General features: G+C 47.8%; 1 protein-coding gene across 4 annotated transcripts in view; it reads right to left on the reverse strand.

The window, feature by feature from the left end:
• KANSL1 (KAT8 regulatory NSL complex subunit 1) overlaps positions 1-25397 on the reverse strand; it is a 101089-nt gene extending 75692 nt beyond the window's left edge. For 2 of the 4 annotated variants that reach the window (XM_069786656.1, XM_069786653.1), the window contains exons 1-2: positions 16454-16904; positions 4539-5925 (exon numbers count right to left, since the gene is read on the reverse strand). In XM_069786656.1, the coding sequence (XP_069642757.1) occupies positions 4539-5842 (1304 nt within the window). In that variant the 5' untranslated portion in view covers positions 5843-5925; positions 16454-16904. Of the gene's footprint in view, positions 1-4538; positions 5926-16453; positions 16905-25190 lie in introns of those variants that run through there. The other 2 variants (XM_069786654.1, XM_069786657.1) reach the window with 2 other exon arrangements.
• Positions 25398-26244: the final 847 nt, after the last annotated feature.

Consider the following 26244-nt stretch of genomic DNA (forward strand, 5'->3'; position numbering starts at 1 on the left):
TGCTGCTGAGCAGCACGTGGATTACAAGCAATTCAGGTACAACAGATGCAAGTTTTCATAAATAGCTGAGAAATAGAAGGTTAAGCATTGTGCTGTTGTCAGTACCTACAAGCACAGCTAGAAGTCAAGAACAAGAAAAATGCCACAAAAAGCCAAGCAGGTAACTGAAAAAGTCATAAAGAGTAGAGACAAACTTTTAGGATTGCTCTACATAAATTGGAGTTAATGAAATGTGTTTGTGACCAGTAGGAAAAGCTTCCTTAGTCCTCACAGCATGAGATTTGCCATCTGAATTACAGCTCCATGAAGTCACAAATTTGAGAAATGCTATTTAATAGCTCTTTGAGATACAGGCTTCCTTATCATGCTCTTGCTTGAAAAATACAATCATGGGAGAAAAAACAGAATTTCTAAATCCTATTTCTCAGTCAACTGATGCACCAACTGCAACTACCCCTCGAACAACCACTGACTCAAGTGCCACACGCATCCCTCTCCAACACAGGACTTTGAAATTAGTGCTGACAAAAGCACTCCTTAGTGAGAAATCTTCATTACTACTCCAAGTCCAGCAATTCTGAAATCCAGACAGCACAATGTGACACAGCACAGGGAGGAGTCAACACACGGGCTTCCAAGGCTGTGAAATGATTCACTGCAACAATGAAGAGCAGAAGGTGCTTGGATTTCCCACCAGTAAATGGGCATAATTGAAGTGTGCTTAGGCATCATGGCCACAGGCATTGTAACAACCACAACTGAACACACTGTAGGTACTGTCTGACCCTCGTAAAAGGTGGTGCGAGAAGTTAGTCACCTGGAACTTCAGTTCACTCTCAGCAGCTTGATGTAACTGCCATCCGAACAGTGACTTCCCAGATAAGAAACCTGAACTAAAATGTAAATTCCAATTAAATATTTGTTTTCACTACCTTTTCAGAAAATTTCTCCATGGTACACAGACTGAAGTTGGGGATTACAGAGACTAAATCACATACCACTCACCAGCTAATGACTACATTGCTGCTTGACATAGGTAACTAATCAGCCAAAAATAATTGACAAATTCTGATGAAACTAGTCTACAGTCAAATGCAAGACAACCAAAGAAACCAACCAGTCTGAGAAAAGCAACTACTATAAAGATGCACAAGCCGCATGAAATATTTCCTACTGCTACGTACAGGGCCACAGAAACACCAGGACTTTGATTACTTGCTAAACCATCACTGGCCACATAAGCCAGAGCCCAGCCAGCAGCCCTCCAGCACTGCGAGGAATTTGCATGCCCTGCTCGAGCAACCTTTCACAAACAGCAGTTCCTGATCCTACCACGCTGACAACAGCATTTGGGCCCTTTCAAAGTAGCACAGGTTTCGCAGTCGCAGACAGCTGCTGCCTACGGTCACACCCAGCCAAAGAAATTCAGTACGATTCTCCACAGGGGAGGTTCCAACCTGCCTTCGTCACCACCGAGCAGAGGCAAAGCTTCTCTTCATCCTAACTCTGCCACCGCACACGCTTTTGAAGCAACACGTAAGAGGATCTTAGCTGTGAAGCAGCTTATTAATCCGAGAGCAAATGAAACGCAACATGGTGGTCCTTGATCCACATAAACCTAAGAACGCTTCATGAACCAACCCTGTCTGCACGGGCTTTCTTTCCCCATCGGCCGCATGAGAATCAAGAGCGCCTTGTTAAACCAAGCCCATAGCTGGCAGGGCTTCGCAACAAAGGTGTAACGAATACCTCCCTGCTTTGTTTATGCATTACATGATGGCCTGGTTATGCACCTGAATGACAGCACCTTCCTGGGCAGCAGGTCTGTAAGTGCTTTAGAAGGACCTACCAAGCTCTGATAGATCTCTAATGCTACTGGAAAGAAGTAGTTCCTCAGGGAGATGCTGCTCTAGCCAAGATCAGGTGGGCCAGAAGAGTACAAATGCTTCGAAGTCTGTCCTTGACCAGATACTCGTTCTGGAATGCCATCGTGCCAGAAAAACTCAAAGGTCAGCTCTTATCTAAGCATGATGTAAACACATTTTTGTTTCATTTGCATGCTTCTACTTGAATCTCAGAGGCAGTCAATGACATGGCCACTTACTGCAAGCAAGCTACAAGACACACCGTTAGTAGCATAACTCCCACTAAAGATCTAGAAGCAAGCAAGCAGTTTCTTGGGGGAAGTCAGGGGCATCCACAGGAGCAATACGCAGCCAAGGGATGCCGATTGAGGGATGAGACAGAAGTTTTTACACACATTAAGATATTCCATCTCGCTACCAAATTAAGATAATCAGGGTGAAAGTCTTCCTTCCAATAAGTAAATTCAGCAAGCTGCAAAATCCAGCCATACTTGAGCAACCCTGCAAAAAGCCTTCGCTGTTCTGTGCTCATACAAACGTAAAACAATGGTTCTGTACAATAAGCTGGCCCAAGGCGGCTTCCCAGTGGAAAAGTCAGCTCTTCCCCTTCCTGTCTCTTAGCACTACTTTGAAAAGAATGGTATTTAGATGTACTCAGATGCTTGTACTAGCTCTTAAGGTTGACTTCAGGAGTTTTGCTAACAAGCACAAATGTGCATTCAGCCTCAACTTCAGTAATGCCAGAGCTCATGAGACCCAATGTCAAAGCACTCATGCCAACAGGACAGTCAATGCTGGGAAGACTAATTACTAAATACCCACAGGCATAAACTTTAAACGAGGTTTGGTGGGCCTGGCCTAGATGCCAGTATGCATACACACCAGCTTCTGAACCTACAGACAATAGAAGGATCATTCTTTTTATTAGCTTTAAAAATCTTTGGCTTTTTAAGAGTGCTCAGGAGGTTGGGGAATGTAAAGGCATGACTAACACAAAGGGCAGGAAAGTCAGCAAAGAATTTCACGCATCATGTCTCTGAATACCGCACTTCCTCTTGGGATTAAGATGAGTGGCAAAGAAATTTCACTTTGCTAGACAACACGTGAATCTATGAAACCCGCACTATGGGAAATTTAATATTACTTTGGACAGAATCTTAATCAAATGTCTCCTCTAATAACTATTACAATACTTATAAATGCAATTTTACTACTAATCCCAACAGTAAGTTTGTGGACTTTATAAAACAGGAATAGTTATTAAACTCTCTTTTCCAACAGCACAAAAATGCCTTTATGTCCAGCCAGCAGGGATCACATGCTCGGCTACTAGTTTTGCACTGGGAGAAAGCCGAACTCATGCCATGTTTAAGACTTCACATACAGAAATCCATCCTGTGCTAACATCCCAAAAACACAATGTGACATTTAGCTGGAATTTAATATTCAAGAGCTGTAACATCTGTTTACCAGCACTCATCCATATGAGTGTGTTCTTGGAGGATGCTGAAGTTACCAAGTACACACACTGTTCATGTCCATCTACCTAGTTCAGTAAAATCTGTGTCAACACAGCACTTGACCAGTCATTAACATTATTTTGGACAACAGGTATCAAAATACGTTCCATTATTTCTCCACAGATCTGAACAACCCCAAAATAGCGCAGGTATGCAAAAGTCCTGGCGACTATTTCCAGCCTTGATCAGAAAGCCGTCTGCATTCTAGACAGGACCCCTGTGACTGCTACAGGGAGCTTTTTGTCAACCACAGCTATACTTCACAGACTGAGGTTTAAGTTCAATAGGTCCATCAAGGTGAAAGAGATCATCCACTGATGCAAGCAAGATTTTACACAGACTAGACACAGAATATAGCCTTTTAAGAGATTTGTGCAAAATACTGTGATATGCACTCCTAGGGAAAAGTCTTGTTTTTAGAAGAAAAATCCCCCTTCTTCCTTGACCTGTCTCAAGACCTTTTGCCTTGACAAGCATCTTCCTCCTCCACACACAATAGTTATGCAAACAGCATCCAGTTAACAACATAATTATGAGGCTGTTGTCATCATTTAATGCAACTCACAGACAAGAATAAAATTCCCAACAATAAGTTCCCAGATTCAAGAGAAGAACACACTCACTTCACACTTCCACTGGCACTTGGACCAAATCCTTTCAGAGGTTTTTTTCCAGGCAGTTGGTTTAACAAAAAAAGTAATTCCCCAGTCACAAACATGCTGTCAGCTACAAAGATTCAGGCTGGCCTTACTTTATATAACTGGTTTACAACAAAGATTCCCATTGTAAAAAGATAAACATTTCATTTCAGGGACAGGTCCAACACATCATGGAGAGAACTGTTTATAGTATTTTGGGTTCGTATCTGCAGCATGCTTGTACCAATCCAGCCAGCCAGTATTTCCAGGACTTGCAGCTCCACAAGAACACCAACAACTACCATATGCATGAAGAATTTTATCTTCAGCGTTACATGTGCTGCCTGAACTAGGCAGTGCGCTGCAAATCACTCCATACTAGTTTTAACTGTTACTTCTTTGATCTAAGCCCATCAAAAAAGAAGTGTTCCTACAAAAAAACACAGATTTTCCATCTGGCACTTCACCTTGTTCTCCCCCCACCAGAGATAAGCAAAGCATGACTTGCTACTTACAGCGGTACATGGGGTTGTTCTGGGTCTGCTTTGGTCAGTTCCTCTTCTTCAACGTCAGACTCTCCTCCCGAGCTGCTGTCAGTGACATCCGAGTCAAACGCTTGTTCACTGGATCTCAAGTTGGCCATACCACTGGCCGTGAATCTCTCCAGTTCTTCTGATATCGAATCGCTCTTCAAGAAGCTGCTTAGGCCTTCTGAAGTAACTGTCTCACTTGCAGCTTTTCTCAAGGCTGCTTCCGCTTTTCTGGTCAACATCAGCTGGCTCCGATGCCTCAGGGGGTCCAAAGTTGGAAGCTTGCTCAGAGTTTTCTCCAAGAAGCCACCCAACTGCTGCTGGATGTGTCTCTCCACCTGCTTTGCCTGCACCACCTGCAAGCGTTTCTGCAGCCTGCGGGCACGGTTCTCAATGTCTGCCTGCCGTCGCAGCAATGCCCTCGTCCTCATCTCGGAGTCTAGAGCACTGTGGTGACCCACCAACAGAGAAGGTTTCTGCTCCTCCAACTTACTGCTCCCAAAGTCAGAGTGACTAGCAACACCAGGCAACCTAGTCTCTCCACTGCCACCCTCGAGCACCCGCTGTTGCTCCATGGAATTAAGGGAAGATTTGTTTGCAGTGCTATTATTGCTAAATGGAGTTGTGTGCTCTGCATCAAGGCTTCTGTGTGGAAGAGTGCAATTGGTCAACCCGGTCTTCAAGTCCCCCAATTCAGAACCTCCTGCATTATAGTCAACACCTTGGAGGGCAGCAGAAGGAGGAGCACACTTCCCACCATTCAGAGAACTAGAGTTTTCATGGTCTGAATTGGTACTTTTGGCCAATTTCTTGGCCAAGCCATTTACAGGCGCTTGTGGGAGAGGTGGCTGGCTATTAGTACTCATTGTTTTTAGATTCTCCAAAGTGAATTCCAACACTGGTTGCCTCCCCAACAGATCACTTGTTTTCAAGAAGGACTGAGATAAGAGAGTGTGAGATTTAAGGACTGTCTGCTTGTTGAAGACTCCTTGCAGCTTCAGAGGCTCTTTTGAAGAAACAGATGTTACATCCGAGCAGAGATAAGAGGCTACTAGTGGCTGCAGCTTGCCCAGCTCTTCCTTCGTAGGGTTGTTTCGGAAATCTAAACTGGGATCCTCCGGAGCAATGGCTTTCCTTTTGGTGCCGTTGGCAGCCAGGAGGATGTTGTTGGCGTTGCCGTTGCTCTCGGCACTGCCAGGCGACAAGGTGGAGGACGGGGGAGCCAGCTTGAATCGGATGTGGTGAGCTTCAGCTGCTGCGTCAGTGAGAGCGGGCGCCATCGCAGCCATTCAGCACAGAGAGACGGGAAGTCCAGCCTCTCCCGGTGCCGAGGCCAGCTCCACTGCCTCCCACTGCCTCTCCCGAGGGCAGCCTACAAAAGGTAAGGGAAAAGAGAAAGTTAGGCATTGCACTTGTAGAAAATAAAACAAACAAGAGGGACAACCGCAGCGAGATGTAACGACTTAATGCTCTTGGTAGAGCCACGCAAGCTCCACGTTCAGCACAGCATCCTCCCTCTGCGACCACCAGCCCTGGGCTCCGCAGAGCCATCCGGGCACCAGGCAACTAAAAAGAGAAGTAGCAACACGCAAGCTGGTCCTCAGGATCTCCCAGACCTAGTGCCTGCTTGTAACTACGATTCTAATCTTTCGGTCCATCCACCGAGCACAGCCTTCATGAAAGGTCCGGCCATGGTTACACCTATTCCTCAATCCCAGCAGCTCACCAACTTCACCTTTAAAATCCTTCAGCTACATCTATAAAACAGTTTTCACTGCTTCTACTGCCAGCTCAGGTGTATTAAAAATGACAAATTAGAACTATAACATGTAACAGAGACAGGGCTTGAGGGGAACAATTCTCCATATGCTTAAACTCCCAGTGGTTAAAGAAACCCCACCACCCCACACCCACTGGCAACCCCACCGCTTCCCTGAAAGCCTTGGATTTGAAGAAAGTTGTTTCCCTGGTGTCTATGAAACCTACTTTCCCAGAAGTACATTTCCGAATAAGCCAGGTGATTTCCAATGTTAGCTATTCCCATTTCTCTTTCAAGAACATGGATAAAGATTAACCCACACGCACACCATGACAGAGCAGTTCTACACTGACTGTAATAGCAAGCCATGGCTTAACTAAACTAGATCAAACAAGTTAAGAGACACAATCAAAGACCTTTCATTCATGTATGTACACTGCAACCATTTCCCACCTGCCCACCTTCAAGTTTCTGGTCATTTACCTACCTTCTTCAGCACTAAAAGTATCAGTGTTTTTTAATTACTTTTTTTAAATTGCGTTCACATAACCCACTGTGCTAACAGTGCAACAGTTACTTTTCCTTTTGCTGAAAAATTTATCCAGCACCTTCATAAGCTATTTCAATGTCAATTTAATAACAAAAAGTTGCCCTGAACTCTTGCCCGATATGCCAATCCCGTAATTTCACATAAATTTGCAGAAGCTTGTTGTAGCTGTTCATTAACGCACCCCAGTGACCAAATTAATATACCACTTTATAGGAAAAGCGAGGACTATCTATAAAGCTTGAATATGTTGAATGAGCAAAATTTAACAGCCAGTTTTGTTTCCAGCCTCATTCAGCTGCACCACAGTTGCTCCCCAGTGTCAGACCAGGTGCTTCCCCATAACAGGGACCACAGACAGACATTAGGGCTGAAAACCACTAAATACTAAAACCTGAATTTTTGTGAAAAGTCAGAGATGAGTTAGAGAAACCAACCCACCCCCCCAGGGAGGTAAGGCCCACAGGACAAGCGCAAAGTAATTTGCTCTGTTTGGTTTCCAGTGAGCATGTACGTTGGCCAACTGGCAGGCTCATCACCAGGTCTCCAGTTCAGGCCACCCACAGTCTTGCTAACTAACTCTCTCACCAAATCCAGTTAGGTGACACAGAGGAAGAAGACAGGGAAGAAAGGATATGCTCACAGAGGAACTGATTTAAAAAAAAAAAAAAAAAGATAAATTGAAGCTATTCTAACAGAAGTACAGGGACACCAGAGGTGGGTTCAGACTTCAGAAGTCCCCTGTTGACAGAACTTAGCATGTTTTGTAATCAACTATACCTTGTCCTTACTGAAAAAAGGATATTGCATGCCTAAAAATCTACTGCACACTCATTGAAAATGGCTTTAGGCACCACTTGGGTCCCTAAATAAAGACTGAACATTACTATTCAAGGGTAAAAGGAAAAAAAAAAATTTAAAAAAAGGAACTTGCAGGGAACTTTCCACTTGTAGCTAAGATGCTCTTGGAGAGGAGGGAGAAAAACTGTCAGAATAAAGGACTTCCCCACTCCAGCCTCCTACCAAGACCTTCACTACAGAGACATGTACACTTGGAATGACTGTTCCTAGTGGGTGCTCTAAGTTCTGCAGAAACACGCTGGTCTGTCTTCCAAAGGAAGACTCTGGATCTGTGCTCTTCACCACAATTACCACCACAGCATTGCAAGGTATCGAGGGCAGCTTAGGAAATACCCATACTGCAAAAAAGCAGAAAAACCTGCACTTGGTGCTAACTGCAATGATTCTTCATGAATATATTTGCACTACACTGCAGCCATTTAGGAGTTTACCTAGGCTGAAGAGTATTTTAGAGCAAATTTGTAGGTCATCAACTTCAGTTAAATTAACAGAAGTAGAAAAAGGAAGCAAAACTTTCATACTGCCTTTTCCTCCAGGTTAGCAAACTCACTTTAAAAAGAAAATCTTCCTACTAAGCTACTGCAACCCTCCTTGGCTTCACTTTTAGTTGGGTGGACAGCATTTAAAATACTTTGGAAGCCTGGAAAGCCTCCCTTAAGAATAAAGCTTTGTTCTAGCAGCTTAAAGATGACCTCCAAAAGTTATTTGGTGTATTTTTTAAATTTTATTCAAGTCCTTATAAATTATCTGCATGCTAGACAGCACTGGTTTTTGTAACACTGAATTAGATCTCTACTCTTACCAACAATCCTTGGAAAAAATATTAGGGAACATTTGTAAGCATGATCCTCGCCCACCCGTTTATAAGTTTGGTGGTTATTAAAGCCATATTACACTTATCAGTGATTTCTTCCTAACAGGGAATTGGAGGAAAGAGGATAGCAAGGCATCTCTCTGAGGTGACCATAGGAAGGAGGAATAAAGAAAAGAAAAGGTCATTCACATGGACACAGTCTGAGGAACCTTCAGAGCATTCTGAAAATTCTGACAGTAATTCCAAGAATTATCCTGAATCTTTTGTCTGCCTCTGGGAATCAAACCACGCTGGCAAGTTCTACCCAAACTGCTATCACCATCAATATTATTAGATTGATGTGAGCATCCATGGGTCCCTTTTTTTCAGCGTTTCTCCGCCAAGGATCTACAACTCCCAGCACTTGAGTTGACATGCATGTGACCAAGAGGCTTCTCCTCCTGCAGAAGTCCTGCTGGTAGACAGCTGTCAGAATAACCGGATTACCGCTCCAGTTCCACCACCACAGCATGCCTGCTACAGCACAAGCTCCAGTCCTGCCTTCAGCAGCCGTGGCACAACACCTTGTGCTGGACTTCACTTGGGAAGATCCAAAAGGAGGTGCTTCTGGCAGGCCAACGTGGCATTTACAACATGTCTTAAGATAATACTCAAAATCCACAAGCACGTTCTTCATTTCACTTTAAAACTAGAGCACTGCCGGAGCAGTTAGCATTAATTAACAGAGGAAAGATGAAAGGCTCTAGTAAGCAGGTAAAAACAGGGTAACCGTAACTCGCCCATCTCCCTTCACTTCCCGAGGAGTGCATGCGAGGCCACCGAGGGAGGAGAGCCACCAGGCCTACTCAGGTGGCTTCACCCACAATTCCACGTCAACTACACCAAGATTCAAACTCTTACCACATTTTAAACACAGAGCAGAGGGAAGAGCAGGAATAAGGTCGAGGCAACGAGGGGATGTTAGAAGAGGCACGAGGAACGGGCCCAGTCACACTATACCCCGGAGCAGCTATCGGGTCACGACACCCCTGAAAATAATCCTTCAGCGTGCTGACTTATTCAAGACCATCTGCTTTTAAAACCCAATTTTACAACCAGACGTTGAAAGGAGAACTGGGTTTCCAAGCACATGATTTTGTGCAACACCCCAGAAAATAACCCCAAAACGAACACGGGAAGTTTTTGCTCTCTGAAATCTTTGTTACAAGAGTTTCAGAGGGAGAAACCAGCCACCTGTGCTTCCAGTGAGGTTCATGAGAAGATCAGGGGAGCTCTGAGTCCTGGACATGGGAAGTATCAATAGCCTCTCCTTTGCCCACCCATCTCAAAACTCGTTCCAGTTTCTCTCCTGAAGGGCTCTCCATGCCCTCCCACCAGCAGGTCTCCTCGCAGACACGAGTTCCCTCATGGCCACGGAGCCCTGCACCCGCCTGGCTTCTGCCTTCAATCCCTCTCAGCACCGCCTGGTGACACACACATCTACCTTGCGTATTTATATTCCCTGAATTACAGTTTAAACACTTGACATTATATCCAAAATTCCTGCACACACTGTCTAGTTTCATCACGTGCCAAACCACACTGGGACTGCTCTTTATAGTTGCTGCGAGGCCTCCTTACTTCCCCAGATCTGCTCCTATGAGGCACTCGCCCAAACCCACCTGGGCGCGTTCCCCTTTTCCTACAACTTGCACAAGAAATTAAGACAGAAGAGGTTACGGGTGGTCATGCAGAGACTTAAGTTCAACACGCAAGTAAAGGACAAATAACCTCCGTGTTAAATGCGAGCCTCCCCCCCAGCTGACTACACGACCACCCGCGGACTCCTTCACCTCCAAAGCTCTGTCCTACCCAACAAAAAGGTTTTGCAGAGGATACGTACATGAAGGTGCTGTTGCTTTAGAAGCAGTAAAGGCAAAGCTACCCTGAAGGAAGTGAGTATTATACCTATTCCCACTTCCCCTCTCCTCCCCCACTACGAATCAAGAGTGCAGCCAACTCTTGAATTTGTGTGGTTACAAATGTCTTTTAGAGAAAAAAAAAAAAGCTAGAATAAAATCCCTATACACTTCATTTTGCAACAGAAATACATCATCTATGCTCCTAACCTCAGCAGTCAGAGTAAATTAAAAAGTAGGTGCTCAACACACAAGCTAACACTCTGGGCCCTAGAAATATCTTCCGCATCAAAAAGGTACATCTACCAAAAGTTATACCTGTTATGCATAACAGATCCTCTACATGCCTTTTGTTATCACCTTTCAACATTTTATAGTTGTAAGACAGATGTTTACCAATTTAGAGAGAGATTTACATGAAAAGTAACTCTCAAAGCTTTAATTAAGGAAATGTGACAGACAAATACAGGACGATAAACTTATTGATAAGCCAGCTATCACGTGCAGTTTGGCAGACTGTACGCTTATAATGACCTACATTTGGGAAACAGGCTTTTTTTTTTTTTTAAATATTAATGAAAAAGAGATTAAGAACATACATAAGGACCACAGATTTTTTACAATATATACATGAGTACCTTCCATGTATATTAACACTACAGATTCGCACCTAATCTCTCTGAGAAAAGTAAGAATTTTAATATTAAGAACATCCCACAGAATGGTGCTTATGCACTGGAGCAAATACGAAAGATATTATTGAGCTCCACTTTTATAGCCTTTGTTTCCGACCAGAAGCCCTCAAGATTAAAATAAAAGCTGCTGGTTTCCACTTGCTGGTCTGCACGAGTGGCAGAGTCTTTTGCTCAACTCTAGAAACAGCAATGTGAGGCCTCCTTCTTCAAGAACAATTTTCTCTTATGCCTGTGAATTCTCATTGGATATAAATAAATCAATTGCATAATCTGAGGGAGAGACAGTTTTATCAATATGATGTCAGAAAGAAAAACAAAAGCCACAAAGCAAGATTAACTGTCATTTCCCCAATCAAAAGTCTGGAAATTTGAATAATTACAAGCGAGAATGCCTTCACCTGGAAAATGAAGTGGCTGGAGATAAAAATACCCACTGCTGTTAAGTCACTCTTCAAAATAAAGTTGCTGTTTACAGTCAAATAAAAAGAAATGTGGTTTAAAAAACAATAATGGGACATTTGCGCAAAGAAGCAGTCTGACAGAGACAAAAAAAAAAAAAAAAAAAAGGCAGCCTTAATTGTGAAATCCGGGTCTCCCCCCCCATCCAGTATCAGAGATATTTTGTTTTTCTTTCGCATAATCTGGGCAAGCTGCCCAGGAAATATGAAAACCTGAACTCAGGACTCAGGGAGCAAGTTAAACAAAAAACAGAATTGCCTTTTAATTTTAAAGACACATTTTTCATTCACTACATGCAGTCATACCAACCTTTGCTCAAAAGCATATGACTCTTACCAAAACTTTTACCCCCAACCCCCGCCCCATAAATGGCACCACCTTAATACTTCATATTTTAAAACAAGGCATACGCTGTCACTACAAAAAGTATTTTAGAGTTCCTTGCGTTAATTGGCCATGTCCTCAAGAGGAAATAACAGAATAGAGAGGAGCAGAATTAAGTGTCTCCAATCACTAGATCCCTGCCCAGTCTGGTAGACTCGTCTCCAGCTGAGTTTAAATACCTTATTTTGAATGGAGTTCATCACACAGTTCTCCAGGACACATATGCTCAGCTAACTGCAGATCTCAGCTTTTATTGCTCCTCGGATCTCAGAGGAGAGAGAACAATCCACAAAGACTGCCACGGCAGCAACTAAAAACAAGATGACATGAACTCCAGAACAGAGATATTCATTTAATAGAAGGTGATGTTCAATCACACATCACAGGTTCCTTTTTATGGGCCATAATTACAGCCTGAACTCAGTTTGCTGTTTCTTATTTAGCGTAAGGCAACTTGACAGTAACCTTTCCCATCATATCCTCTGTCACTGCAGACCTCAACAGGAAGTTATAAAGATTTCAGAGAGAGGACTCCTAACGTTTGATAAAACTGAAAGTGAGAAACCTTTAAGGTCCATCTTTTGCTAACGTCTCTGAGGCCCAAAGCAGCTCCCGATACAGAAATATATATTTCAATTAAACTTTTTAAAAATAGCTAGGTTTTTTTTAAAACACTTGCCTTTCCACCAAATCTGCAAAAAGTAAGTTTGCAGGAAGAGATTAGCTAAGGAACAGATGAAGATGCGGCCTGTTCAGGCTGACAGCTACTCCCATTTCCTCTCTTCAGACACGATTTTGTTACCCTTTTTCCTCCTTTTATTAGATAAACAGCACAGTTCCATCACTAAATTCAGATACTGCGCTGTCAAAACTCTGTCCTCCAGAATTAAGTCTTCACAGCTATTAGCATATCCCATTTCACTGTCTGACTCTCTACACTGACTTATACTTTGGCAGTCATCTGCTACCAGCGGTTCGTGGCAGGGGGAGATCCATACTTATTTTCTAACTTTCTTTGAAACCTGAACACGACCTTACCCAAACTATCCTCTTCCAAAAACACGGGTCTGAACTCGGCCGAAGAGGACTCGCACAGGGTTTAATGGAATTATGTTTACTCAAGTCCTGCATCACCAGGACTCTTGCGGATTTGAGTATGACAACTCCTTGCCCAGCTGAGAAAAAACAGAAAGCCTTTATTCCAATTTAAACGATTTGTTACAGAAAACTGCATCCTTGAAGACGCAGCTGAACTGCTATTTACAAGGAAGGATTCTCAGACCAAGCGGTATGCTGAAGTCTTTGCTGCTTTTCATTCCAGATAGACATTGTATTCCTGGAAGTTATGACCAGGGACACGGTATTTATAAAATGCAACAGCGGAAACAGTGCTTCTCAGATCACCTGCCATTCTGACGGCCCAAATGCTAACAGGCTCTTTTTAATGAAACGATAAACATTTTGAAGAGAGGCATGTGTGCAGAACTTACTTATTATTTGGTCTAATCAGTATGTGACCCACCTGAGACACTTCCTCTGCATTACATTCCCATTCAGGCATAAGCTGGCACACCTGTTTCCCACACAGTGCAGTAAAAAAAAAAAAAGTGCAAAATCAGGTGCTGTTACATGGGGAAGGGCAGAGATATCACTGACCTACTCTCAAAAAATAGTTCCAGAAAAATATAATTTTCCTTTTCTGGAAAATTAGGTGGAATGGGGGGGGTGGGGGGAAGGCCTACAAATCAAAATATGTGGTGCTCGCCCCTTCCCACCCACCCCCCCACCAAGCTTTACCCTTTCCCTGGCTTGGTAGGGCCTAGGAAGTCCTCGGGCCTTATCTTTATTTTGCTATACATTAAGTCTTATCCTCCCTGGAAAAGTCTTCCGAGGTTCCTAAGGACATGCACCACTCGCTGCCTGAGCAGAAAAAGGGTGGAGTGCTGAAACTCCAGAGACAGTCTTTGTTCGGAGCGTTCATTAGATAATGGCAGTTGCGTTCACAAAAACACAGTTATAAACAGGGCAAAAGGAAGTGACTTTGGTCACAGAACTGCTCGGTTTTCACCCCTCACTTGCATGATGTCAGAATTTCACCAGTTCTCCAGTTACCAAATGATCTCTGAGAGCAAATGAGACTCAAATACAGCATTAAAAAAAATAAAAGGAAATAGAGGAGCAGGGGGGAAGCCTAAGAGAAACACACAGCCACATCTGCCTGGTCATCTGCTGTTTTATCACCTCTGAAGAGGGAACACAAGTCATCCTCATTGCTAAATCATTACAAATCAGCTATAACAGTATCACAACCAAATTCCACAACTAACTGCTCCTACAGCATATCAATCCATTAAGCCCTACACAGCTGTGCTACCCTGGCAGTGTGGCTACAAAAAAAAAAAACAAAAAAAACAAAAAAACCCCAACAAACCACACAAACACCAAAACAACAAAAAACCACCACACCACCATACCCATCCCTCCCGCGCCAAAAAACATGCCGCCCATATCTCGTCTTTTGACGGTGGCCGACAGCGGACACCTTGGGAAGGAAAAGTGAGCAGCCCCGGGATCCTGGTCCCGTCGGAGGATCGGGGGTTTCCCGAGCTTTGCCTTTACAGCCCCTGGGTCGACTCTGCTTCGTCTCCCTCTTCACTGATTTAAAAGGCTGCTGACTTCTCCATTAAAGAAATAATATAATCAGATTGAGCGGCGCTACTACCCGCACCGCTCCCGTGCCAGAATGAAAATTCAAGAGGACTACGCTAAAGCAGGGGAAGAGCATCAGAGGTTTCTCCATGAAAACAAAGGCTATAAAAAGGACAAACACGGTTCTAAAGAGAAAACACTCCTATACAAACAGATCCCTGGATTCGTAACTACGGTGGAGGTTTAGTCACACACACAGAGACACGTAACACCTTAACTGCCCCCTCAAAGTATTTTATATCCCTGTCGTCAGTGGGACCGTGCCATGGCTGAAGTACTCTCCTACTTCCCTACCTCCGAGAAACGGGCTTTTACCTCGCCTTATTTTTAGAGGCACAAATCACACTGTACACAACACATGACATGATGTAACCGCGAACAGACATGGCCCAAACCAGTTCAAAATATAATGGTCAGTCAAAACAAATAAAAAACCTGCAGTTCCTCCCATATCCTGACCGGTTTCATGGAAAACTACAGTTTGTCATTCAAGTGCATTTTACATAACAGGCAATATAATCTATATAGTGCCTGTGTTTGGATCCACCTGTACACACAAATTTAAACAAGCGGACAGACGACACCTCGGTTTGTAAGGAGGGTCTGCTTTTTTTGTAGAAAATAAGGCCAGTTTCCAACAAATTTGGCCGGTGTATTTTTCCTTTTACATGATACCCATTTATACCCCAAAAGGATGGAAATTTCTCTGTAATCAAGCACTGGAAGATGCTAATCCCGTGATGGAAGTAAACACACGTACCGATCACGGAAAGCGTTTCAGGATAGCCGTGCTCCTGCAGCTTGTTTTGAGAAAAATAATTCTGGATCGGCAGGGCCGGTTCGAAAAAAAAAAATAATAAAAAATAAGCAGCCGGAAAGTAAATACAGGAAAATGGCTTAGCAGCTCAAACCCACATGAAAAATTACGCTATTGTATACCCCGAGAGAAGGGGAAAGCGCACCGTGACACATCCACGGCTCCCGCACGCAGACACCGGTGACAGCGCCGGGAGCCCACCGGGATTACCAGAGACCGCTAACATTAATATTTTCCAGGCGGATTTAGGGACGGAGGAGCTGCTCCCCTCCACGCGTTTTGCAAGATTGAGGTTATGCAATTTAATTTTTTTTTTTTTTCTGTTTACTTTTAAAACTTCGCATGTGTGCCCCCCCGCTCCCGCCTCACCCCCCCCACCCCCACCCCGCAGGTTAGGGAATGGTGATTCCCCCCCCTCCCCCCCCCCGCCTCCCCGTCCCTTTCCCTCCCCGGCGGGGCGGGGGGGGGGGGGGGGGAAGCGGGGCCGGGCTCAGCCGCCGCCGCGGGGCCGCCGGCCACGTGAGGGGCCCCGGCCCGGCCCGGCGGGACCCCACCGCCCACCCGGGCGCCTCCGGGCCGGGGATTTTCAATTTAAAGTGGCGCCATCCCCACCCCCACCCCACCCGAAAGAGCCGCAGCACCGGGGGTGGAAGAAGGAGCGGGGGAGGGGGGGGGGGGGGGGGCGAACGGGCCGGCGGGTCAGCCCGCCCCCGGCTCCCCCACCGCGACCCCCGCACTTTCCCCGGTACCGGGAAGGAAGAGGGTTGGGGAGGGGGGGTGGGGAAAGGGGGGGGTGGCGGGGGAGCCGCCTCCCGCCGGGCGGAGAAGTTGGGGCGCGGCGGCCGCCCCGCAGCGGGGCCCGGCGGGGCGCGGCGGCGCTAACAAAGGGGCGGCGGGGGAGGCGCGGGGCGGCGGGCGCGGAACGGAGCGGCGCGGCGCGGGGCGAGCGGCACCTACCACGTGACGAGCGGCGAGCGCGGTCCGGGCGGGCTCGGCCCCCCACAAAATGGGCGCAGTTTGCAAACAAGCCCCGGCCGAGGGGCAGCCGAGGCGCCGCAACCGGGGCGGACGCCGCCAGCCCCGGCCGCAGCCCCGGCGCCCCCCCCGCCCGCTCGGGCCCGCCCCGGCGGCAGGGGGGATGGGCTCGCCCGTCTCCTTCGGCGGGCGCAGAGCGGCGGCCGCAGTCCGGGCTGGGGCGGGCGGGCTGGGGAGGAAAAGGGAAAGGGGGGGGGTAGGGGGGGAGCGGCCCCCCCACCCCCGGTTCGGGAGCGCTGGGCGGCGGCGGGGCGGGCCCGGCGGGCGGCGGGGCGCGGCGGAGCGGGCGCTGCGGTGCTTTTCTTCTCCCCCCGCTCCCCCCCGCTCCGGGCGAGCGCGGCGGCGGCGCGGCTCGGAAAATGGCGGCCGGGCTCCTTCTCTGCCCTCCCCCTCCCGTCAGCCGGAGAATGCACCGGGGGGGGGGGGGGGAGGAGGAGGAGGAGGAGGAGGAGGAGGGAGGGAGAGAGAGAGAGGGAGGGAGGGCGCCGCAGCGCCCCCGCCGGCCGTCGCGCGTACCTCACCCGCCGCCCGCCCGCAGCCAGGGGGCCCCGCCGAGCTCCCGCCGCCGCCGCGCCGCAGCGCCGGGCGCCCGCCGCGCGGAGGAGCTGCAGTGCGGGAGGGGCGACCGCCGCCGCCGGGGAGGGGAGGGGCGGGGCGAACCCGCCGCCTATTGTCCGACCGCCGCGTACACCGCTGCGGGGCGGCTTGCTTTCAACTCGCCGCTTCCCGCCAGGGGGCGCTCGCTCCGCCCCGCAGCGCGCAGGCGCGGTCGGGAACACACCCCCCCAAGGGCAGGGTTCCGCAGGGCCGCGCGGGGCATGCCGGGAGATGTAGTCCGGGACCCACCACCCCCCCCCACCGCCGCCACGCCACGTGCTGCCGTCCCGCCGCGGGGGTCTTCCCCCCCACCCCGCACCCACGCCCCCCTCCCTGCACAAACTGGCACTGTTTTAAGCATTCTCCCTCCCCACCCCCCCAAAAAACCCCAACACTTCCCGTTTTTCCATCCAAAGCCCGCTCCCTGCAGGGAAAAACTTTGACCGTTTTAAGTGCTTTTCCCCCCAAAACAACACATCTCACTCTTCCACGTCCACCTGCAGCCCCAGGAGCTTTTTACTGGTTCATTTCACCTTCCCCTTTGCCAAGCTCTTCAGCTTTATTCCCAAAAATTCTGCCTAAAAATTCCATTAAAATCCCTAAATCCACAGCACCCAACGCCAGCACAGCTTTGGGAGCCGTTACTGCAAAATACAGCCCTGGCTGCAGGACCTCCTGCCGTACCAGCCCCCTCGAGGGCTCCCGATGGAGGTCTGCATGCCCCCAGCACCTCTGCACCTGGGGGTCTGCGGCCCCCAATGTCAAAGGCTACAAAACAGGCTTTTTACCCAACACGCAGGGTCGCAAACCTCGGGAGGGTGGTCTGCAGCTGAGCAGAAGAGGGTTTCTCGTACCACCATAAGGATCCTTTCTCCCTCTCCTCGACAAACTCCATCTCACTACGCGCGCAGGTCGCCCTGAGAGGCAGTGGAGCAGGAAAGCATTAGTTTGGGACTGCAGAAGCCATTTCACCTCTGTGACCTTCAGTTTTGCCATCTGCATGAGGGTGACACCGATCTGTCCCCCAGCACAGCTGGAGCCGAAGCGTGCACGTTCACTTGACACGCTCAGGGTGCCACAAAACCACTCAATATTGCTGCCAGGCAAAGGCACTCTCCCCCCTCAGGCGGGTCTACACACCAATTTTGATTTGGTATCTATTGCAGCCAGCACACTAATTCCCCCTCGCTATAGCTATGCTGCCTCTACAGTAGGAATGCAGTTATGCCAATAAAAAAAAAAAAGTGCTTTATACCATCATTTGTCTGCAAAGGGAAAAAACTACAGCAGTGCATGCTGTTATACACTGTCAGAGAGGAGTACTTGCCCTAGGGAGTTGGGTTTAGAGCAAAAAATAAAAGTTGTACTGTCTCCACTGCAGAATTAGGTAAGACCTATGAATACTGTTCCTGTAGCCAGTATGGGCAGTCCTGATCTGGATTATGCAGCACACGCAGAGAAGTTTCTTTCCCTCTCTTGCTTCAAATCCCACCAGCACACAAGGGGAAAAGCAATGCTCCTCTCCTTTAAAAAGGGTTTGGAGATACAGAGCCAAGATACTACTATTGCTCTTTAAAATCCAATACACTGCTTAGCAAATCATGCCATAGAACTGTCATTACAGCTGGGTTTTTTGGGTCAGGAAATCCATGGGCAACACATTTCATCATTTTTTCTGCAGGCCTGTGTGGCCACCTACTTTCGTGGCTAAAACTACCCCAGAGGCCAGCTACCAACTGTATTTCTGCTGACCAATGCAAAAGCTCAAAACTCAGCTCATACTTGAGTGTTTTTCAAGAAAAGTGTCCTGCAAAGGACAGCAGAGAGACCGATGCTGTTTTTCATGCCCTAGCAGGGAGTTGCAGACCACCAGCTCTGCTCCTGTGCATGCTGTCCCTTGCAGTCACAGTCCTCCGCTCCTAGATGGCCATTCCCCATCCCAACACACCAGCGACCCAGCCTCAGCAATTTCCTGCAGAACGTTGAAAAATGAGTCTAAGGACCTTGAACTGGGCTTTAAGTCAACAAGGAAGCAGTGCCAAGGAGGACATCAGGACAGTGTGTTATCAGCAACCCCATATCCAGCACAGAACGGGGTCACAGAGAATATATTCTATTCTTAAGGGTAACAGAAATAGTGTTTCTGAAAGATGGTTAGTCGCATGGTGAACTCCTGATCTGTTTCTCCCCAACACACTTGTACAGCTCTTTAGGAAGCCAGGACACAGGACCCTACGACAGCATACATACCTCTGATTTTTTTTTTTTTTTTTTAATACCTAGAATTCAGTTCAGCTAAAAAGCAGAAGTAGCAATACATGCATTTATATACTGGAACAGAAGAGGGAGGGCACTCTGTTGTGGACAAGTTTAAAAAAAAAGAAAAAGAATTCCTGTGCAATAAAGTTTCTAATCTTTTGTTCCTTCTGCACTGCAGAATTTTCTGGTAATTGAGGCGAGAGTAACCAAGAGCTGAGATCTCTAGCTTGACAGTCTGGTACAGATCTGGATCTTCCTGCAGCACAGATGTATCTACAGCTTTCATCAGTCAACCTGATCTGGAGATGATGTAGCAAAAATTGCTGTGCAGTCTAAAATAATACAACTTTGGCCTCTGACACATACCTTTTTATAGCCCTTCCAGTCTCCATTTTCCATTCAAAATAGTGCCGCAACATCTCCTCCAGGTCACCTCGCTACTCCTGTACCAGCTACCCTGGCCCATGAGTCCCTGGCACAGCTTTGTTACTAGTGTTGAGATGCCCCACGTGAACAAGAGGAGCTCTCCCCAGCGAATCCACATTTTTACAGCACCATCCTTTAAGTCTTTCTTTGAAGTTGCCCTCTTCTACAAAGCGTCAAGAACACACAAACCACAGGGTTCAATATATGGTTGAGTGTTACGTACTCAATTGCGCATACCTGACCATTACCTCGTCTTTCCCACAGAGGTTCATTGCCTCTACTTACTAATCCTCATGACTTGCTTTGATTGTACCTGCCTCAGAAATGTAACAGTCTCTATAAAATAAGTATATGCATAGTTGTACATATAGTTACATTAACAAATATGCTAGGACACACAAAGGGAGACTTCTGAGCCTGCAAAGATGCTAGATCATTTTGAGAAACATCCTGAAGGTAGAGAAGGCAATGGCCACCAAAGAACACAGCAATGAGACTCCCTACAGACACAACCACAACTTCTGCATCTTCATTTGCAACCTCATCAGACATCCTAACAAACAGGAGCCAACTGAAATGTCAGTGGCCACAGAGGCTTCAGAATATGCAAAACTTGTCTGGTTTAAAGCTAAATATAGATAAGCTGTAGCAACAAGAGACCTTAGCAGTGATCATTGTTCTTCTGATATTCTTCTTCAACGTTAAAGTGTCCAGTGACATTAAGAAAGGTGGTCCTTAGCTGTGACAGACACAGCACATCCCAGCCAGCTATTCTGAAAAGGCTCACTAGAAAGGAAAGAAAAAGAGCAAAGCCCTTAAACACAGAGTAGAGCCACATGACAGTAAACAGTGCAGAGGCTGGTAGAGCTAAGCAACCCTGATACCTCCCTGAACAGCAAGGTCTCTATTCTACTAACAAATCCTGAGGTCGAGCTACAAACCTGGATCTTCCCTGGGGACTTCTAGATCGATGGATTAAGTTTTAGTTTGCTTGATATAAACAGGAAATTTATATACTACTCACTAAAAAAGCCAAGTGATCCACATAAGAAGCAACACTGCTTGTCTGAAAACCCCCTTGATGATTTAGATCAAGTCATCTGATACAGACATTCATTATTTCAAGGACAACACACGTTGCTTGTTCTCATATTGGAGAGTCCAGTTTATAGAACATCCATACCTCTCAAGGTCACAGCTCTATTGTTACCCAGGCTAGGGGGGAAATTATTTTAATCTTCTGTGAAGTTAAGGGGCATTTGTTATTATGACATAGTAATAAGCTATTTTGAATCAATTATGGTTTCAACTGTGAAATGTATTTCTATGGTTTCCATAGGGATGAGAGGCTGGGAATGTAACACTATTTAACAAAGGTAACAAACAAACTTCACCGCTGTATTTTTGAGTCCCTGCCAAAGACGTAGGTCTCATCATGCCCAAAAGTACTCGAATACTCCACACTGTTGCATCGGACCGATGTACGTTGTACAGAAGAGCCTGAATTCCCGAAGTCCTCATGGGAACTTCTATTTGTACCAGTTTGGGGAATACAGTCAAATACTTTCTGAAGAAGAAGGGCAGGCTGAGTACTCACAATAAAGCACCCTGAATTTTTAAGCTGTTAGTCCAGCTGGGGACCAATAGCTAGGTTTTATCAACTTGCTGAGGGTAAAGCATCCAAACCTACATTTAATTGTAACCCCATATCATGTAGGTCCCCATGAACTGCCAACAATATTATCACGTTGGCTTAGATCTATCCAAAACATGTGTATGAAACTGCCTAAGAGGTGCAAGGGTAAGCCTCGGATCCCATCAGCTTTCTTGTGTATTTGCTTAAGAAACACCATGATGGCAGCAATTAAGGCAATACTTCTTTATAGAAATCAGTATGTTTTGCGCAGAGTACACTGTATGATCCCAGACATTTAATGATGCGAGCAGTAAAATAAAATACAAATGAATAGCAGAATAAGTAAGGTGATAGGACACTTTTTAAAAGTTGCATTCCATCCATTTCAGGTTATAGGTAGTTATATTGGGGGGGGAGGGGTGGGAATGTAAAAAGAAAAAAAAAAAAAGGAAAGGAGAGGGAAATGTGATCCTCCACTTACCATGGAAAAGCCCATGTCTTATAAAACCATGAGACATAGGCTAATTGAGTTTTAGGGGACAAGCCTTTCAAATCTCAACACTGAAATACACCTTATGGGTTTTGTATAGTTACAGCACAGACATGTCACACTTCTGTTCCCACTGCTACGGGTAATGTTCCATTCCATTGTATGGCAGACAAACAGGTTAAGGAGTTTCACATAAATAAAAGAATTAGTTCGGAACCCAGCAACTGGTAACAAGCAGGGGTATGCTACCAGCAGTACGGGACTGACAGGGAGACCAGACTAATACCTGCTGCATAACTCAACCCTCCCTCCGTCTTCCAGTTGGAAAGTTTTGATGTACTTTCCTTCATCCACAAGCCACGGCTAAGGCTCACAGAACGTCTTCATAGTTTCTACTTGCACCAAATCCTGCACCTCACATTTCCCCTCGTGAGTCAACAGCAAATCTGAGACCGCCCAAGGCCAGCCTTCGGTCACTGCTGACACTGGGATGCAAAAGCTCTCCCTCTGCCACAAGCAGAATGAACGCTAGTTTTAAGAGTCTCTGTTTGTTAATTCATGTTATAGCCTTCTTTTTCACATGGCTTTTCTCAGATCCACTAACAGAAGAATTAGTTTCTATTTCTGCTGTGGGGCACTCGGAACAACTCTACTGCTGTTTGGATTTCCAGACTCGGGGAAAAAATTACCGCTCTATTGGTAGCTGCTCATAATTCAGTTTAATCCTAAACCGGAGCAGCAGTTTAACCAGACTGAAACATAGCCGATAACCAGGATATTAGATTATTTACTCTTTTGGTCACGCCCAAGAGTCACCTAGCATCTTGAGATCAGAGCTGTGCTCCAAGAGCTTCTGTTCCAGAGATAACACAATCTGCAAGCCTCTGAGCCCCCAGCTTCAGGGCTTCACACAAATGCCTCAGTCCCGGCCAAATTCACCTGCCTTCAAACCCTCGGCAATGCAGGCAGACATCACAGATCATAGGTGGAAAAAGTCAAGTCCCTACATGCTCTCCTTATTAACGATACTTTCTATGACAAGTCTAGCTCAGAGGAATCGGTGCCCAGACGACGGCAGGGAAATGGCAACGAGAGGAAAAAGGTAGCGAGTCTCCCATTTCTGCGACCACCAACACAGCTCAGAGAGCTTTGGAGCAGCATAGTCTGCAGATTTTTTCCTGTGCCCGTTAGATGTGAAGAACCAGGCAGACCTTCCTGCTCCTCTGCTCTGAGGAACCCTCCCTCCCCTTTGAGGAGCTGCCGGTAAAGAGGTTTATAAAATTTAAGGGCTATAATGGAGTTGCTGTCCTCTATGATGAAAAAGCATTGCAAACTGTGACGATAATATTAGGCGCTAGAGTTTGAGCGCAAGTCAGGGATACAGGACACAAAAGCACTCAAATAGGTACTAATCAGAGGCTTAAAGCAATTGGCATAGGAACAGATGACACACTCATACACTCTAAAAAACAAGGTCCAACTAGATCCTCACCACAAGAGGTGAACGCCTCTAAGCAAAAACACCGAGCGGACGTGACGGCCCGACACGACGACAGTCTGCACATCCTCCTCAGTACACCCTCCAGCAGACTTACGTGCGACCGGCTGCCACAGGCGCGCCTCATTCCCCTCGGCTCCTGCCAGCTTGTGGGAAGCAGAAAGGACCTGGAGTTATCCTCCCACGTGCCCATCCCTGACCCGCTCCGTTGGAGCGAGCGGGTGCCTTCTGTGCCCTCCCAAATCCACAGCCGGGGTTCTCTTTCCAGCAGCCAGGCTGCACAGCGCGGGCACTACCTGCAGCTTTCCCAGCCATCAACAGGAAGATACACCGTCTCTCTGTTTCACAATGGCTTGAGCGCTCTTAAATTTTACCTTTTTACTCCTCCAAGTTTTCCAGACTGAAGCACGAGGCTAACAAGCTCACGTTTGGAATTGGAACGTTTTGTTAGACAGAGCAACATCACTGTTGACTGCTGTAGACCCTCGCTAGTTGGCATACACACTGAAATCGCAGGGCTGACAACACCCTATGGCTACACAAGTACCCACACAGGTGTCAAGCTCCACGCAGCCACATGCTAAACCCCCATTTAGCCAATACATCAGCGTGTGGCACTCTGGAAATAAGGACCAGTTTCCGGAGGAGCTATCTGCTGACTTCCTACCAGTTTCAGCAGGAACTGTAGGAACACAGACTTCCAAGAAATTTGGTGAAAACCTCCAAAACCTGTAACAGGGAGTTTAATTCCTTTTTTAAAGCCCACATAACAACGTACTGTTATTATGTGTACAAAGAATAAGAGCATTTACTGTTGTGTTAGCCAACTGCAGATCAGATACCAGAGCAGATTTGTCTAAGGTCAGTGTGAAAGGATTGAGTAAAGATTTTTGGTTTTCCCATTACAAGAGAATTTGTCTAAATTCAGCCTCCATAATTGGCCTAAAGTCAGGCTGCTTTGGCTTGAAGATTTATGAAAAGAAGGAAATACCCTTCCCTTTAGTGCTTCCCTTTAGGTTTTATTCAGCTTCACAGAACTTGATTGCTGTACTTAAGTGCTTAGGACACAATTCTTTACCTGTAATAACATTAGCAAGGTAAGAGGTGACTTTTCAAAACAAGTATCAGCAAACCCTCGCCGCCCTCCACTCCAGACCCAGAAGCACTGGAAGCCAGAGGCACGGAAACATGAGCGTGAAAACCTTTGGTTTTCATGGGACAAAGCCGAGACCGCTCTGACAGGTACACGCAAAACTCTCTTGATATTATAAGTAGATGTATAAGCGAGATTATATCAGCATGTAAAAAGGACCTGATTGATGTAAACCTGGGGTTTAAGGATGCATGCAATAAGGGGGGTGGGGGGAAGTAAGAGATCTTTCTTTTTCTGGGCAAGTCATACCTTGATGTCTCGATGCTGTTGCATGCAAGGACGGGTAATACCAGGAAATACATACACGCACTCCCAAGAGGAGGCTACACGTCTCTTCGCTACGTACGGGCATCGGCACGGTTTTTGGGGAGAGAAACACCCTGCACACACGCGGGATGAATCCACATTTTCAGCCGTATTCCCGAACCTCCATTTTAAAGTTACGCATTCAACCAAGAAACTACGTGCAGGGGCTCCAGGCTCATCCCGCACCCTCAGAAACTAAAAAACCGCCTGCGAACGCCGCTCGGCCCGGCCGACCCAGCGGTTTGCAAACCCCAAAGCTTGGCCTCGTCAGGCGGGAAGCGGGGGAGACCGTACCTCGCTGGGCATCTTGGCCAGGCCCATCCTCGCCACCTGCGGTCCAGGCGGTCAGCCGGCAGCGCGGGGAGGGCCTCCGGATCCTTCCAGCCTCCGCCGACGCCTGGTAGGTATGCAAGTTTCTTCTTTATTTATTCGAGGAGGTGGAAAAAATCCAGGACCTGAGGAAAGAAAGGGCTGTCAGCAAAGGGGGGAGGGGGGGGGACACAGCCAGCACGACACACACGACCCCCGTTCTCCCGTACCCCCCCCCTCCTTCTACCTCCACCCCACCCCGGGCCGGCCGGCGGGGACGGGGCCCAGCAGCACCCGCAGGCCGGGCCGGGAGGTTCGGGGGGGGGGGGGGGGGGGGGCCGGGGGGCTTCCACCCCCGGATCCTTCTAGAAGCCCCCCGGGGCCGGGCCTCTCTTCCCCGGGCTAAAATGGAGGCCCAGGGCGGGAGAAGAGGGGTGGGGAGGGGGTGTGGGGGGTCCCCTCTCCTCACGGAGCCGGCCCGGCCCGGCCCCCCCCCGGGCAGCGCGGCGGGGCGGAGCTCTCCCCGACGCCCCGGGCCCTGCGGCCGGCCCGTCCCCCATCGTCGTCCCCCCACCTCCTCCTTCCCGCCCCGCGGCGAGCCCCGACCCTCAACTCCCCGGGCGGCCACGGGAGGAGCCGCCCGCCCCCCCCTCACAGCTCCGACCGCGGCCCGGCCCCCGCAGCCAAGTTGCGGGACGGAGGGGGGGGGGGGGGGCCGCACGACTTGGCCTGACGCTGGCCGCGGGTGGTGAGGGAAGGGGGTCAGCGGGCTCCGCTCCGTGCCAGCCCACCCCAGGGTCCCCCCTCCCCGGTTGCGGGGAGGGGGCTGCCTCCCCCCCCCTCAGCCAGCCGCCCCGCACCGGCAGCGCCTCGCCCCGCACCTACCTGCGCCGCTCAACCAGCCTTGAAGTGGGGACCTTCCGCCCTCCCCCGCCCCCATTGGTTGAGCGCAGGGCATGGGCCCGCCCCATTGGCCGCCGACGCGTCAGTCAGCGCCGGAGGGGCGGGGCGGAGGGGGGTGATTGATGCGGTACCGCGG

This window comes from Haliaeetus albicilla, chromosome 7, assembly GCF_947461875.1.
Source record: "Haliaeetus albicilla chromosome 7, bHalAlb1.1, whole genome shotgun sequence".
NCBI classification, from domain to species: Eukaryota; Metazoa; Chordata; class Aves; order Accipitriformes; family Accipitridae; genus Haliaeetus; species Haliaeetus albicilla.